Genomic DNA, 15,115 nt, shown 5'->3' on the forward strand with positions numbered 1-15,115 from the left:
GCAGCAGCAGCAGCAGCAGCAGTGACAGCAGCAGCAGCAGCAGTGACAGCAGTGACAGCAGCAAGAGCAGCAGCAGTGAGGATGGTACCATCGAGAGCCAAAGCAGTGAGAGCAGCAGTGAGAGCAGTGAGAGTGATAAAGGTTCCAAGACGGTAATTATAATGTAAAATCTCTGAGTAGTTAATGGGAGCAAGGAGGCAGAACCAGTTTCATTCAAGCAAACATGTGTAGCTTTATCCTTTCTGGCTAATGTGAATTACAAGTTGGCCAACAGCTATGAGAGTCCATCTGACTTAGGAAGGAACTCCCCAGCCGCCTTGCTTGTTAGTCCTATGTTCTGATCCTTGGAATTTGAAAGCTAAGCATTAGCTTACACATGCATCAAGTGGAGCTCACCCACAGAGATTTCAACACAATGTTATAAGACACGGCATTTAACAACAAATCTTGACATGAAATAGGAAGGTTGGTCTCCATCTTATTAGCTGGCTATTGTGAAACTTCTGGTTGCCTATTGGACTTTCAATGGAGCATTGCAGTAAGCAATTTTACCAAAGAGTGTGCCTGCATCTGATTCCCCTAAATTCCACAAAAGCAGAATGATAGTGAACAACTATACACACTTAAAAGGTAACAAGTTGCATGGAAGTAAGAACAATGATTTGGTTGATTTCTGTTCCTCTCTCATCATGTTGATGTGTCATCTGCTTTCTGGAGTATGAGAAATCAGCACTGGGTATTTAGTAGTGTTGTGCCCTGCAGTATTGTGTGTTTTGAATTAGCCCACAATGCAATAAGAGATAGAGATAATAGTGCTTGTAAATCAGTTATTTGGGAAAGCTTATAATGATGGCACTGTTGTTATATCACCGAATATTCATTTTAAAAATAGCATTTCTATCAAATATGGAAACTTTGAAAGCATCCCAAAGTATTATTTTAGCCTTTAAAAAGCAGTATTAATGAGGCTAGCCACTTCGTTTTAATCAGTCATTCAACAAAGTAGACATGGATTTTGATCTTCAAAGAGGATCTTCAGGGACATTCAGAAATAGCATTTCCATTCATATTATTTTAAAATTAATAGTTTATGTAGCACAGTGTGAAATTTTCTCTGAGTGTTCTTTTTTATTTATTTTTTTAAGGGAGTACCAAAAGAGATTCATAAATATGTTTTCCGATCTGTGAAGAAAGAGAAGGTAAGGCATGGGAGTACAGAAAATTTAAACAAAGCCAGAAAACTATTGATGGGATGTTAGTGGCAATGCAGTACACTATTTCTTTTTTGGGGAATGTTGGAAATATAATGTATTGAGATGAAGGTATCTGATTCTTGAAATGTTTCCATTTTCTCCATCTATCAGTGTAATATCTTTTGCTATTTATTATTGAAAAGATGGATAATTTCATCATACAGTTTGCGCCCCACTTGTTTAAAGTATTGATTATTACTTTCCTTTGTCAAAAGAAAAAGAAAACCAAACAGAAACCCTATATAAATAAATCACCACATCACTTTTTCAGCAGTGAAGTTTCTTGTCTAATCTGAGGTAGAAGAATGGTTTTTCAGCCTGGCACCTTTTGGAGATATTGAGAATATAAATTCCATAATTCCCTGCCATCATGACAAATTAGCTTGTCCTTCATAAATGTGTATTCTTCACATTTTTGGATGGCATTAGGTTAGGGAAAGCTGTTCTCATTAGGAGACTTTCTTCCGCTGCTCTAAAGCTGCTCTAGGGAAGCTACCCTGTTCATGGCACTGCATAATCTGAAATTTGCTTTAATATTTTTGATTTCAGCAGCCAGGAAAACAATCTGATGACCCCTCTGATTCTGACTCCCAGCTGGACTTTGATGAAAAAAATATAAAAGACTCTGCGGTCAGTATCCCAAGTACCTTTCTATTGGGAAACATTAATCCTGAAGAAAATTTACTTGTCTGGCTTAAGCATGAGAAACAGAAAAGGCAATAATGAGATTTAAGTAGTTTATATTTTATTTTTACCGTTGTATTTGTAGATATTATTTTAAACTTAGTATGCTACTTGGTTTTAATGGAGCCATGGTGGCGCAGTGGTTAGAATGCAGTATTGCAAGCTAACTCACTGCTCACTCCAGGAGTTTGATTCCGGACTCAAAGTTGACTCAAGGTTGACTTAACCTTCCATTCTTCTGAGGTCGGTAAATGAGGGCCCAGATTATTGGGGGCAATATGCTGACTCTGTAAAGCGCTTAGACAGGGCTGTAAAGCACTGTGAAGCGGTATATAAGTTTAAGTGCTATTGCTAATCCAACTGAAATTTCATGTACGTAGTGAAAATAGTTAAGATCCTAATATTGTGCAAAAATGATCATATATACAATTGTTATCAATAAAAAAGCAAGTAGTTAAGGATCGACTTTTAAGAGATAGACACCCTCCCCCCAAAGCCTAACAAACAAACCTCATTATTCTTTGAAAGCAAGGATGACAACCTATAATCCTGCAATTGTTGTTGGACTATAGCTACTGTCAAATGTGATTGTTGGTCAGGCCGATCTAGTCTTACAGGGTCTGGGGTTTAAGACTATCTGGCTATATTAAACGGATAAGTAATTGAGAAACTTCCAGGTGTGCTTTTTAGCTCTCAGAAGTTACCCAGATGCCAGAGTGACCTATGTAAGCTAAGCATCAACTGATGAGCCTCTTTACTAATACATTTGGGAGTTAGTGGTAATTATGTTAGTCACTTTAAAATAATGTACTTGTTAAACCCAGAGCAGCATTTAAATAAATTTCTTCCTTTGGATTTTTTTTTTATCTAAAGTTGGAGAGACGTATGCTCATTACTTTCCGCTACCTCTATGTTAATAAGAAAGAAAGTGGACATGATGTTGTAGTGCTCAAACATTCCTCTGCAGTTAAAGTGACAGTGAAAGACATCGCCCGCCCAAGCAAACCGGTGGTCTGCTTCACCTATATTGAGCTCAACCCTCATAAAATAATGGTAAGCCTTTTCAAAACGTACTGGTTCCCTATGAGCATTAAATCCAAATATCAGTGACATACGTTAAGCGAAATTATATCTGATATATTTCTTTCCTTCTTAGGCAACTCTGAGAGCTGGTCAGGATTGCAGAGACAGCAGTATTTCTCTCGTACTAGAGACCGGTTTGTTTGCTGGAAAGCCAGCTCTTCAGGCAAAATTTAACTACCCTAAGGTTCCTGAGAACGTGAATTATGTTATAGATGAGTAAGTAAATGTTTCTGATGGTCTAATGCTGTATGCCACAGCTGCTGAGGTGTACATGTGTCCTTAACTGAGCCTGAATCCTTCACAACAAAGAGGTGACTTTGCTTTAATCTAATGTGTGTTTCAAGCTAGTTCTGGTATCCAAGTCTGGGCAATATTAGAAATTGATCTGTGAATAAATTTGCATTTATCTCATTTTTCAAGGAGAATAGCCTTCAAAAAATAGCTAGTTTTTTTCCCCCTGATAAGATCAACAATTATATTTGATGGAGGCAGATCAGAATTATGGAGTACACTACTACTATTACTCATACATTTATTTCTATTAACAAAATAGCTACTTTTATTACACCTGATCAACATGAATAAATGAATTGGTTCCTCAACCAAGTACTCCTTCTTAAAGGCAGCTATCTTTAAATAACTTGATTGGTTAAGGAAGGAAAGAGTATTGGCCATTTTATTTGATGTTTTCAAACTATCTATATAACCTATTGCTGTATGAATCTAGATTTTTTTTGGGAAGATTCCCTATAAGTGCATTTCCACTGCCACTCCATCACCCATGCAGGCAATAGAATAATAAATGTCAAAGCTAAATGCAAATCAGGCTGCTAACTGCTCTTATCCAAATCAATCTTTAAATATCATCCACCTGCTTTGCAGACTAAATATGACATATTGTGGATTATGAAGTTTGTTCTGAGGGTTGTTTTCTTAGATACCGAATGTCCTTCCTATATCCCTTAAATTGTGTGTCGTTTTCTGTCTTTGTCAAGAATTCTTGCAGTGCTCCCTGGAATTGCCTACCTAGGAGGCTTCACTCACAAAGTCCAAAAGAACCCTCCTAAAGAAATTTCAATGGTTATGGCTCTAAAACGTTCAAGCGAGTGTATCATGGTCATGAAATTGCCACAAGTGAGTTACACATTTTTTTAGACAACTGGGGTTTTTGTTTTGTTTAAAAACCAATCAGTTGTACATTTACTTGTTCATTCTAATCAGCTTTGGTGGGATTCTGAAAACAGCTGCTCTATAGCTATGTAAAAATAGGAAGAATAACAGGAGAATGTTATTGCCATTTTGAGGGTTAGTTTTTGGCCTGCCACATGTGTTGCTGAATTCTTCCTATGTATATACAGTAAGGCCAGTAAGATCTGGCTGTCCAATCAGTCAAGGTAAAGCAGTAATCCAATGAGAGAAGGAAATTGATTAGGACTAGTGTACTGATGAGCTGTATCTATAAAGTAAATAAAAACAGACTCTTTGTGCCTCATTGAAAATGCACTGGGAAAAATAACTAAAGGTACCAGCTCTACTTATTTTTTTGTTTTCATATTTCTTTCCAGGATCTCCTCTACAATGACAGATGCACACTTCCAATTTCAGTGCCAATGGATCCCAAAGTCCAAACTTCAAAAATCTCTGAAATTCCAAAATTGCTTCTTGCTAGTCTGAATGGTCAGCAGTTTTGCTATATACTTATTATAATTTCTGGACAAACTTGTCGACCTTTCAATGATGTTGAATATCAGTTCCCATAATTCCCTGCCAAATGATCAGTAATCAGAGCTGATGGGATTCAACACCATCTGAAGGCTCATAGGATTCCTTCCTCTACTTCAACTGTTTCAAAATATATTATATTATAAAATTAATTTGATTTATTTAAATTCATTTGAATATGTAGAGAAAGCCATAGCAACTTAAGATCTAAGTTTTATTCCTAGCTCAAATAAAAGGCAGATGTATAATTTGTATATAAGAGTATACCTCAAAGTGTTTCATAGCCGATGTGGAGCAATCACTTTAAATCTTATTTCACAAATAATTTAAAACCCAACCAGTCTAAAAATTCATCACTTACTCTAACTTAACCTGTGAGAATGCAAAGAAAATATTAAAATGAGCTGAAAATAAATCTCCCTTTAAAAATATCTACAGATTCCTACATTAGGTTTCTGTGATCACAAATGTAAAGTTATTTTCTCAAAGTTCTAAAATACAATTTATTAGCTGCTTCTCTAAATAGTCAAAATATTAGAAGCTTAATTCTTCTCTCATTGCATTCTTACTTGCTGTTATCAGGTGTTTGTGAAATAGATGGCAAAAAAATTATAAGCTTCAACAATCAATTCATTACAAAAGGATTGCCTGACAACTGTTTTATAAATGTATTGGGAGATTGTACATGTCGCAAGAACCTGATGGTGCTGATGAAATACGAAACAGAAGAAAATAACAGTCTTCTAATTGAAATCCATACACATGGCATGTAAGTAATTTCCAGTGCATTTTTAATAATCTAGCCTGAACTCAGGATAAGAGAAAATGTAATTTCTAAATTATCAGAAAAGAATCATTCTATTATAAATTTTGTAAGTTTTATGAAAACCTAGACAATTTTATTCAATATTTGAGCAAATGAAATATAACTAAGCAATAACCCAAACTATAACAACTGCAATAAAAATGAAATCACAACATTAGACAGTTGAATAAATCATGCATAGTAAGGATGAGGATAATAATAAGAGCATCGGCTGCATTAGAAAATTAGAAAACATTTGTGTTACTGGAAGAGAAGAATAACCAGAAGAGTGTTTTGTGTTAAAAATAAATGTCAGATTTTTCTCTGAAAATCAAGAATCCAGCTTTGAGGGAGATGGATGGTTCAAAAATGTGAACAATAAATAAACAAATGAGCGTTTCAAGATTAGGTTTGGCAGGAACTGTGAAGGAGGATATTCTGTGCTGTGCTTGTAGATGAAAATTCTGTTACCTCTAAACAACCAGCATTTTTCAGCCAGTAATTAGGATTTTAGATATTGAGATACTTGTTATAATTGGCTATTTTAAATGGTATGTCTCTTTATGCCTGATAAAATAAACTTTTGTAAGAGAATAAGATAATGTTCAATGTTAACTCACTTACTAATGTAAACATATTGATCAAAAACTCATAAATTTTGAACTCAGCACGCTAACTTTTTTTTACGTTTTCTGTTTCTATAAGCGTATGTACCATGAAGAGGCGTAATGGTGAGCTCATTGTAGAAGTAAACGGCACTAGGCTACAGGATGGAGTTCTCCCTCGTAAACTCCAACGTACGTAAAGAAAATAATCTTAATCATCAGTTAATGTAACAACTGAAGAGTTTGCTTTAAAAAAAATCAAAGAAACTAAATTCATTGCAAAGAAATAGAAAATAATGATATAGCATAAATAGAGGAGAAAAACTGAATTTAAAAACAAGTATTGATTGATTCTGGATTTAGAAATAGTCCTTCAATTATGTGTTCCCCATACATAAAGGTAGAATTGTTTATATTTCCTGACTCTAAAATATATTAGAGGGGTAGTTTAATGATCAGGAATGTTCAGATGGGAATGGGAGAAGAAACGAAGAACAGTAGTCCCTGGAGAAATTTTATTTGAGGAGAATTCCATCTATTATCCCTCTTGGTGGAATCATCAATTTAACTTTCATTTCACTTTTTACCCTTACAGATTTGCCTCTTCGATTGAAGAAAACAGTAAGTGAAGTGGACTTTAGAATGCCCTTAGTTGGATTAGAAAAAGTGACCTACGAAGGAGATACTGCCAAGGTATTTTTTTATTATTATATATTGCTGTCATTATTACAGAATATTTAAAGTTGTAGCATGTTAAATGATAAGAATATACAGGAATGAGTCTTGCTCCTTTAGAGATTAATTAAGTTATTGATGTGCTTAGGAGAACAGCACTTGAATCATATAAGATTTTGAAATAAATTGTTCTGAGGAATCCAGTTTAAACTTCTGGGGGGGAAATGAACAAAGACAATTTGAAATCCACTCAAATTATGTTTGAGGTTACATCTCTTTTCATGCTTGTTGTAAACAAAACTCCATTTTTTTTCTCTTTTTGTGAAGTTTGAAGTTAATACCGTGATAGAAAATTCATGTGGTCTCTGTGGATGGTATGGATCAGAAGCAAGAAAGTTACGGAGACCAAGTGGCCACTCAGCTAAAGATGAAGTGAGCTTTGTTCAGTCCTGGGTGGTCCCTGATGCATGTGGTGGAGGTAAGCAGACTCTGATGATTTGCATTAATAGTCACCAACAATCTGCTCCAGATTTTTCCTTGCTCGGCTCAGCATTTTGACATCACTGTTAGCAACTGAATTGAACCATCACTTTAATTTCCTATAATGGTTCAGAAAAGAGTAGCCAATGGCTGTTAGGAATTAGTATTGCCCCAAAGTTGATCATTGTATACCTGTAAATAAATTGTTTGGAATACATTCATTCAAATCACATACCTTCAAAGCTAATAAGCATGAACATGATGCTTTAATAAATGCTACTTTGAGAAATGAAGCTGTAGAACTCCTAGTTTCCTTTAGAAGATTTAAAAGAAACCTATGTTATTCTCTTGTAGACTGTAAACTGCGACACACAACAGTAAGACATGAGAATCCAATCCTAATGGGCCAAGAAAATCAACAGTGTGCAACCAATCTTCCTGTCGTACGCTGTGCTGAAGGCTGCTCAGCCACCAGTACTACCCAAACCTTAGCTAGCTTCCATTGTGTGCCTGCTGGTAAGTTCATGTAACGTTTACTTATTTCAGTTATTCTTATAACCTGTAATATATAGGGCAGACACACTAGATGATTCACTTAAGAAGTATTTTATGGGAATTTTCTGCAGTCTCTTGGTTTTCAAATATTTTGTTTTTAGAGAGGAGCACCAAAGAGCTTGATTTTATTGGGTCATTCAGAATACTATAAATATTTTGTTTGCTCAATAGTGGGATTTACCTCTTCCCACTCTTGCTTCTATGTGGAGAAGAAAGAGCCTTTTAAAAAAAAGTGTCCTGAACAGTATAACAGCCATAAAATTTTAAAAGAATCTTAATGTTTTTAACATTTTGTCTTAATACTTGGTTTAAAGTGGGCTTGACTGTTACCTGTTTTCTATGATCATGATACGCATATACAGCTACCTACTGGACTGCAGTCCAGTCTTAACTCATAAATATTTAGAAATATCTCCTATTTATTATGAACAGGCTTAAATACTAAACAGGAAATATGCTCTGCTGTTCTAACTGAGCTTGGCATAAAGGACTGGGTCAAATTAGATTTGACTATTTACTTGCATAAATTCAGGGAATGTGCATATCTGAGGAAGCTGATTTATCCTCTGGATTATGGAAAGTGAGATTGAGGGGAAAAATTATCCCCTTTCCCTGCTGCAGTCCCAACTGAAAGTCTCTTTCTCAACTTTTCCAACACAATAATAGCTTGAGGAAAATTATTCTTGCCAAGACTGGGGTGGGCTTTAATAGTGGTGAGGGAGTTTTCTTTGGCCTTGCAGAAAAAATATTATTTGTCTTGCACCAAGTTTCTTCTTTTAATGATTTTACTCTTTTTCCCTCTTCCTCCAGGAACAACCTTGCCTACTGACCTGACCGTGCTGGCTGAAAAGTCTGAAGATTTGGTAGACTTAGTTGAATCTCACACATCCTGCTCTTGTGAACAGGAACGATGTGTTGCATGATCCTTCAACTGAGCAGACTCAGTGCACGTTCTCTTGTTTGCTGTGGAGGCTGATATGTCAATTCTAGGCTACTACACAGTTGTTAATTAAATTATTTTAAGAAGCCTACTGTACCCTCTTAAAGAATCCAATTCTTCCTAAAGTAAATCTAAGCCTTATTCCAATATAACAAAGTCAACTCTAAATGAAACAGATAATTTTCTAATAAACACTTGCATTTCAAAAGAAAAATAAAGTGGTGGCTTCTTTATTTCATTAGCGAAGTGCAATGAAAGGTTGCGTTTGGTAGAGCAAAAATGATTGGGTATTTGGATAATAGGAAGTGCTTTTTAAAATTATATGTTACTGCTAGAATTTTCATTAGAATTTCTGTTTTAAATAAATACTTTCCCGCTCAGTGAAAAATGTATGTTTCTCACATCATTGAGAAATACTATATGGCAAACTTCTCAGAAGCTATACATGTTAACAGAGAAAGAATAATATTCAGATTTATGGAGTTAAATTACTTGGAGTAAGATAAGCAGACTGAACTACCTTCAATTATAATATCCATAAAGCCTCCATGCTACATAAGTTAATACATTTTGTTAACTCATTCACATATCTATTCCAAAAGAAAATATTTATCTTGGTTTAAACCCTCTTCCCAATTACCAGAATGTCTTTATTTTATTTTAAAATCACAAATTGAAAAATCAAGCCTTCAATGACATAAAATAATATAGTAATACCGGTATATCCATCCTGTCCAGAATCAGTAAAAGGAAAAAGAACTAAGTGTGTGTGTGTGTGTGTGCGTGTGTGTGTGTGTGCGTGCGCGCACGCTCATGTGATTATGTTTTCGTAAACAAATCTGACCATTCAATAGCCCGTATTTGAGCAGAGATGACAATGGCAGTTTCAAAGTAGGGTGAATGGTGGAGATACCATTTTAATGGAGTAGAAGCTGATCCAGTGTTTACCTTTCTTCAAATTAATGTACTGTAATGAGATCCATGTTCTCCATTGTAGTCTTGGCTCCATGATCTAGTGAGATTGTTATTCCAATCCAGAGGTATTATTCTATATTTTTTAGATCATGGTGTGTGGAATGGGAGCAGAATAGCCATTTTTAGGTAGCATTTCTCAGTAGTGCTCATCAGTGCCCATAATAAAATTGTTGCCATCTAGATGGACAAATATTGCCTCTAATAGTTCAGTATGAAGAAGGGTGCAGGATGGAGTGAGTTTGCAAATGTATTGACATAGGCTCCTACTGCTTCATCATCCTACCTGTTCTATCCCAGCCTATGGCTGTCCTTGTTAAAGGCACAAGGACAAAATCCCTTTTGAGAAAATAGGCTGGAGACTCAAAAGAAAACAAACCCCTTTTAATATGGGTAACCAACCTGCCAAATAGTCCAGAAACAAAAGCAGCAAACACAATCCAATGGAGGAAATTGTCCACACGAAACCATACAAAGCAGAGAAATAGTCACCGGCAATACTAACAGAACATGATCTCATGAAATACTTTGCAACGGTTGCCTTCAGCAACCAGCACCACCCACACCTTCCCTTTTTATAAACCAGTCCCAAGGCGTTGCCTCTCAGTGCCTTCTCCTCCTCCCCTGGAGTTGTCCTATTGACTGCTGCTGATCTGCTCTCGCTAATTGCCTGCGTCTACGAGCATCAATCATCATGTCCATCAGGTGTGAATCCTCCAAGTCTGACTCATTCTCCCCACACAGCTGAGCTTCATCAGGAACACGACTGGAGGGCCCAGGCTCTTCATCAAACCGTGAGTCTTGTAATTCATCAGAGCCTCCCTCTGACCCTGATGGCCCTTCAAATGCCTCCTCCATCTCCTCCTCAGATTCCCCAGACTCAACTGTTGGGAACACAGGCTGGCACGGAATCACGACAACCTAAAAGTCCAATACTTCTACAGATTGGTCCATTGTTGGAAATAAGGAATCCACATAATAATTAAACCAGAGTGGTATTAATTGAATAGAAGAGCCTGTGCATGAGCAAAATGTCTGATCTCATAGCCCAAACCAAATTGGTCATAGTAGGTAGAGCTATATGATCAAAAGAAAAGGAATATGCCCACACGAGCTTCAAGTGGCCATTGGGATCCAAGTAGATCACAGGTATAACCATGTCTTTTCCAACCACCTCACTGAAGTGACACAAATAGATAGTATGACAGCATTTGTATTGGGAAAAGACAGCTCCTTTTTAACAGCAGACCAAGTACACTACCTCTATATCAGGCTGCAAACGACTTAGAGTTGATGATAAAAAGTCAACAAGTTATCCTCACGTCCTGGTTAGAAGGATATAAAAAAAATTAACCATATGCCTTAAAGTAGTATGAGCAGGTTTGCATTTGTCTGATTGTGTGAAACAACAACAACAACCCTGAGGAGTTGCAATGAAAGAGGATTTATGAAACTATCAGGTTACTTTTTTTTTCTTTAAGCATCTATGAAGTGAAGGCGACATCAGCCAAAGCCCAAGAACTGGGGTAAGGGAATGGGTGAGAAGAGCAGGGAAGGATTAGGCAAGAATTATAGGAACACAGACCTTTACTGCTGCCAATAGAAAGAGTATTTCTGTGTAATTTACAATGCTCCACAGCTAAAGCAGTTATACTTTCAAGTCTCACACCAAGATGGCAGCATGTGAACATAACAATCTAGAGTTGATTGTAAAGAGGTGCAAGGAGACTGTAGGCAAGTATCCTCAGAAGCAATGAGAATCAAAGAGCTGCTGATGAGGAACTTTCCACTCACTGCTACTGTTATATCAACTGAGCTGCCGTTCTACCTCTTGGCTTTGCAGAGGTCATCATTTCCTGAGAGGAAGAACAATGGAAAGATCTACATTTGCCAGGCAGATCTAGATTCAATTAACCTGACCTACATGTGTTCAAGCTCACTACTTTATTATATTCTGCCTATTATACAGTTCTGAATCTTTTGCAACTATGCAAGGACTTAAGGCCACCTCCTATAATGGCTCAGCTCCTAAAGCCACATTTGAGGCATATGTCTGGACAATAAATCTCTTTGATGGGTCTGGAGAAGGGGCTATTTGGTAAAGAGCTGTTCTGGAAAGAACTGTTGGTGGTGCAGGGATTAGAATGCAGTATTTTGCCCATAGTCTGGAGTTGGATTCTGACAAGGCTCAAGGTTGTGTTATGTTTATGTTTATGTTTATTTAGATTTGTATACCGCCCTATCTCCCTTACGGGACTCAGGGCGGTGAACAGGCGATAATAAAAATCACAATAAATATCTATTCTAAAATCAAATTAAATAAATAAAGGCCTGCTCTAAAATACCCCATATAAAAACCTATACTAAAACCTAATTAAGACTACGCCAGGCCGGCCGCNCCCTCTCTGTGGGAGCGGACTGGTCGAAGGGAGGTATTTGGTAGGAGGCGGTCTTGCAAATACCTAGGTCCATTGCCATGGAGCGCTTTAAAGGTTGTTACTAACACCTTGAAGCGCACCCGGAAGGCCACAGGCAGCCAGTGCAGCTCACGCAGGAGAGGTGTTACATGGGAGTATCTAGAGGCCCCCAAAATCCCCCCGTGTTAGCCTTCCAAGGTTGGTAGAATAAGGACTCCGATTATTGGGGGGCAATATGTTGACATTGTAAAGAGTGCTGTAAAGTATTGTGGAGTAATATATAAGTTGAAGTGCTATTGCTATTTAACTTTTCGAATGAAGATTGCTCTCTTTCTGTTCAAATGTCAAATTTCACTTTTTTTTTCAGCAATTGAGTGAGAGGCTTAACTTTATGTGCAAAGTTAGGAATGAATTACCTTTAAAAATTAGCAAAGCTTAATAAATGCTGTACCTCTTTCGCATTATAGGGGATTGTCAGGAGAGTACTGCGTGCACCTTCTGGGGATCCCATCTGTGGAAATCTTTTAACCCAGAAAGCCTAACTGCTTCAAGTCAAATGCACATTTCTATTTGCACATTAGCAAATAGGTGATTTTCCTATGGTCTGCACAAGACCTCTCATACATGGTGTTTATAAACTTTCTCATCCTCTGAGCAAATTAGGATATCCTCCAAATAAATCACTACAAATATGTCAATTACATCAAAAAAAAAATTGGTTCATAAATTTAGAAAACTCTGGTCCACAGTTGAAGTACTAGCGTCATACTGCAGCATTAGTCATGCAAAAATGATCTGCGATCTAGTGAAGGAGTGGATCCAATTGTAGGCGCAGTGGTACTTAGTATAGTGAAACTTCATTTTGGCATACCTCAATATATCAAATTTTGAATATAATAGTTTCAAATATCAAAAGTTGATCAAATGATACAAATAATGATGGATGGATAATGATTTTATTGTACAAATGATATAAATCACAATGACACACTAGCTTAACAATTACTTGTGAATAAGACACACCCTTTCCACATTTAGTTTCTTAAAACAAGATTTCACTGTCTCAGTATGACTGCAAGAATTCCAATTGGCCAATCTCTTTCCCCTGTGTGAATGCAAATATCACAGGAAAATTATGTAACACCAATGAAAAGTTTTGGGATGATTATGAAGTATGGATTTTTGCATTTATTATCCTCTTTTTTTCTCCAATCCGATTGAAACGAGCAGATGCATCGATTACAGAATCCAGTTCCCTTCGTGTTCGATCAAGGCAAACTTCTGACAAGTTAGGGATCAATTATTTTATTGGGATTCTAGCCAAAATGAAAAAAAAAAAAAAGAATTTAGAGAATCTTTTTCACCAGGGGTGTCCTGTATGCATGTATATTTGTGAAATACAGAGAACACGCCTACCTTGAAACGAGCAAAACTTGTGACTTCCTCAAGAGGATTCTTCTTCTTAAAAAAAATTAAAATGGGGAAGTCTCTATTTCCTTCTTGGCTCATTTTTTTTCGCCTCCATATACTGGATGAAAGACAGCATCAGCGCTAATCACGAAGACGGACGCCTCGATCGACGCTAGGGGGCGCTCACGGCCCCTACAATCGAACAACCCAGATCCCCTCCCTCTCTGAGCAGCGCCAGGTTCCCACCTTCCTGCAACCAGGCAGGTTCTTCCTCAGCAGGGAAGGGCAGGGCGACCGAAGCGAAGGGCAGGGGAGCGCGTTGGGGACGCTGTTAGAGAAGCCGATCCGACCCGGCGCGCCCTGGTCATGAAGAGCTCGGGAGGGGGCGGGGACGCGCGTCTCTTGACCGCGATCCTCTTCGCCCTGCACTTGCGGTTGGGTGCCGGCGCGTGCCCGTGTCAGGATCCCGCGCTTTGCAAGCCTATCTCGAGCCCCAGAGACTTTGAGGTGAGCTCCCCGGCCCGGCCCCGCCCTCCACCCCCCTCTCTCTCCTGGAGGGGGCGGGGGGAAAGAGTTATGCGAAGCGCACAGATCGGGCGGACTGGCTCGCTCAGTCGGTCCCCGATGAAGGTGGAAGTTTACGAGACTTTTGATCTTTGGCTGGGGAAAGTTAAGGACGCGTGGCCCGCGCGCGCCCCAGTGAGGACCCCCTTCAGATCCCAAATATCTTTCTTCGCTGTGGATGCAAATACTTCCTTAGCCAGCCTGTTCTGTCTAACACAGGGGTCCTCAAACTTGGTCACTTTAAGACTTGTGGACTTCAACTCCCAGAATTCTCCAGCCAGCCACTGGCTGGGGAATTCTGGGAGGTGAAGTCCACAAGTCTTTTTTTTTTTTTATTGAAAATATTTAAAATTTTTACAATATAACTCCCCACCTCCCTCATACCCCACCCTTCCCCACCCCCCTCCCTTCGCCCCGACTTCCCAGAGCTACACACAGGGTTTACAATACAATAATTATATTCTGTCTTAAATTATATTATCCTTAAATTAACAATTCTATAACATCCTTTAGCTCTCTTCTAAACTGACATATTAAACGTCATTATTACAAATTATTTAATTTTAATAAAATATACTACATTAACAATCACAAATTACTCAAAAATCAAATGAAAAGTCCACAAGTCTTAAAGTGGCCAGGTTTGAGGACCCCTGGTCAAACATATTAGCCTTATCCCCCTTAATGGATCTTAGACTACATGAACTGTTTATGTTTATTTATGTTTATGTTTATTTAGATTTGTATACCACCCTATCTCCCTTACGGGACTCAGGGCGGTGAACAGGCGATAATAAAAATCACAATAAATATCTATTCTAAAATCAAATTAAATAAATAAAGGCCTGCTCTAAAATACCCCATATAAAAACCTATACTAAAACCTAATTAAGACTACGCCAGGCCGGCCGCACGAAATAGATGGGTTTTCAGGGCTCGGCGAAAAAGGC

The 15,115-nt window shown here is 37.8% G+C and overlaps 2 protein-coding genes across 2 annotated transcripts in view; both read left to right on the forward strand.

The window, feature by feature from the left end:
* LOC107285238 (vitellogenin-2) overlaps positions 1-8,970 on the forward strand; it is a 12,664-nt gene extending 3,694 nt beyond the window's left edge. Inside the window, exons 8-20 of the mRNA XM_015813411.1 lie at positions 5-126; positions 1,146-1,199; positions 1,803-1,883; positions 2,811-2,990; positions 3,094-3,236; positions 4,016-4,154; positions 4,586-4,697; positions 5,325-5,511; positions 6,253-6,344; positions 6,748-6,845; positions 7,155-7,305; positions 7,662-7,823; positions 8,673-8,970. Of these exons, the coding sequence (XP_015668897.1) occupies positions 5-126; positions 1,146-1,199; positions 1,803-1,883; positions 2,811-2,990; positions 3,094-3,236; positions 4,016-4,154; positions 4,586-4,697; positions 5,325-5,511; positions 6,253-6,344; positions 6,748-6,845; positions 7,155-7,305; positions 7,662-7,823; positions 8,673-8,785 (1,634 nt within the window). The 3' untranslated portion in view covers positions 8,786-8,970. The remainder of the gene's footprint in view (positions 1-4; positions 127-1,145; positions 1,200-1,802; positions 1,884-2,810; positions 2,991-3,093; positions 3,237-4,015; positions 4,155-4,585; positions 4,698-5,324; positions 5,512-6,252; positions 6,345-6,747; positions 6,846-7,154; positions 7,306-7,661; positions 7,824-8,672) is intronic.
* A 4,918-nt stretch (positions 8,971-13,888) lies between these two features.
* The window catches only part of LOC107285249 (di-N-acetylchitobiase), an 11,543-nt gene continuing 10,316 nt past the window's right edge, over positions 13,889-15,115 (forward strand). Inside the window, exon 1 of the mRNA XM_015813422.2 lies at positions 13,889-14,108. Within this exon, the coding sequence (XP_015668908.1) occupies positions 13,968-14,108 (141 nt within the window). The 5' untranslated portion in view covers positions 13,889-13,967. The remainder of the gene's footprint in view (positions 14,109-15,115) is intronic.

Source organism: Protobothrops mucrosquamatus, unplaced genomic scaffold, assembly GCF_001527695.2.
Source record: "Protobothrops mucrosquamatus isolate PMUCROS unplaced genomic scaffold, P.Mucros_1.0 scaffold155, whole genome shotgun sequence".
NCBI classification, from domain to species: Eukaryota; Metazoa; Chordata; class Lepidosauria; order Squamata; family Viperidae; genus Protobothrops; species Protobothrops mucrosquamatus.